Source organism: Aplysia californica, unplaced genomic scaffold (assembly GCF_000002075.1).
Source record: "Aplysia californica isolate F4 #8 unplaced genomic scaffold, AplCal3.0 scaffold00290, whole genome shotgun sequence".
Classification (NCBI taxonomy): domain Eukaryota; kingdom Metazoa; phylum Mollusca; class Gastropoda; order Aplysiida; family Aplysiidae; genus Aplysia; species Aplysia californica.
The window spans coordinates 654,249-655,379 of NW_004797560.1; the positions used below are offsets into that span (position 1 = coordinate 654,249).

Sequence of the window (1,131 nt, forward strand, 5' to 3'; positions counted from 1 at the left end):
GTGTGTGTGTGTGTGTGTGTGTGTGTGTGTGTGTGTGTGTGTGCCAAAGCTGTATGTTGGTATGTCTTCTGCCAAAGTTTGTTTAACTTTTTAGCCTCTCCCGAATTATTCACCCTCTTCTCTTTAAAGTGCAGTCAAAGCTATTCTGATGGCAGAATAGCTTAATTTAAAGATCATCTGAGCAAAGGCATATTTATTTTGATGGCGAGCCATGACTGCTGGCGTATTCTATAGATCTGGAAATAATTTAGGGATCATAATAGAAAGCAATATTTTGTATCATAACACAAATTCCCACTTGACAGCAAGCTCTATGCGCATTGCAATCTGCAGGTATATTATTACCCTTAGAAGCATACAGTGCATTGTCATCTTATATGCGCGAAAACATTAACATATTGACAAGATCTTTGGGATAAACTCAATCTTTCAAGTTGAACAAAAACTGCGTTTAAAATGAACAACATTTGTAAAGATTAACACAAACAACACAGTTTGTTCAAACTTACCAAGTTGTGGCAGTTAAAGAGTTTGATTTTTAAAACAATATGTAAGGCAGCGTGGTGGAATCAGACTCTTGTCAAAATAATCAAAGTGAAGAAACTTGCAGTTTTCTGCAGGCTTGTGAATTTTTATCAAATTTTTGTTTTTGGGTTCAGCACATTCTATGGCCATTAAAGAACTCATTTCTGTGTTGATTTTACAGAAAAACGTTGATTAAAGGCATAAAAGATGTGAATTTTCTTTTTTAATTTAAAGAAAGGCAAGTGAACAAGCTTTCAGATAATACCAATAACTCTATGTGCCCAAAAATTGACGAGAGCCGGATTCCATCACGCTGCCTCACATATGTAAAGATTAACACAAACAACACAGTTTGGTCAAACTTGCCAAGTTGTGGCAGTTAAAGAGTTTGATTTTTAAAACAATATTTTTGACGTTTCAGGCTTTTACCATGAATGGAGGTTTGACAATACAGACAGTGAACCCCAAGTACCAGAATGTGATCGGAAACAGACATAATCTGAGCTTCCGCGACATCAAGTCTGTGAACATCATGTACAACTGTAAAGCGGGTAGGTGTGTGTGTGTGTGCGCGCGCGCGCGCGCGTGTGTGCGTGTGTGTGTGTG

General features: G+C 37.7%; 1 protein-coding gene across 1 annotated transcript in view; it reads left to right on the forward strand.

Annotated features, from left to right (window-relative positions):
• Positions 1-1,131, forward strand: part of LOC101846363 (high choriolytic enzyme 1) — a gene marked incomplete in the record, with an annotated part of 19,765 nt that overhangs the window by 13,062 nt on the left and 5,572 nt on the right. The window contains 1 exon segment of the mRNA XM_013084397.1: positions 947-1,076. Within this exon segment, the coding sequence (XP_012939851.1) occupies positions 947-1,076 (130 nt within the window).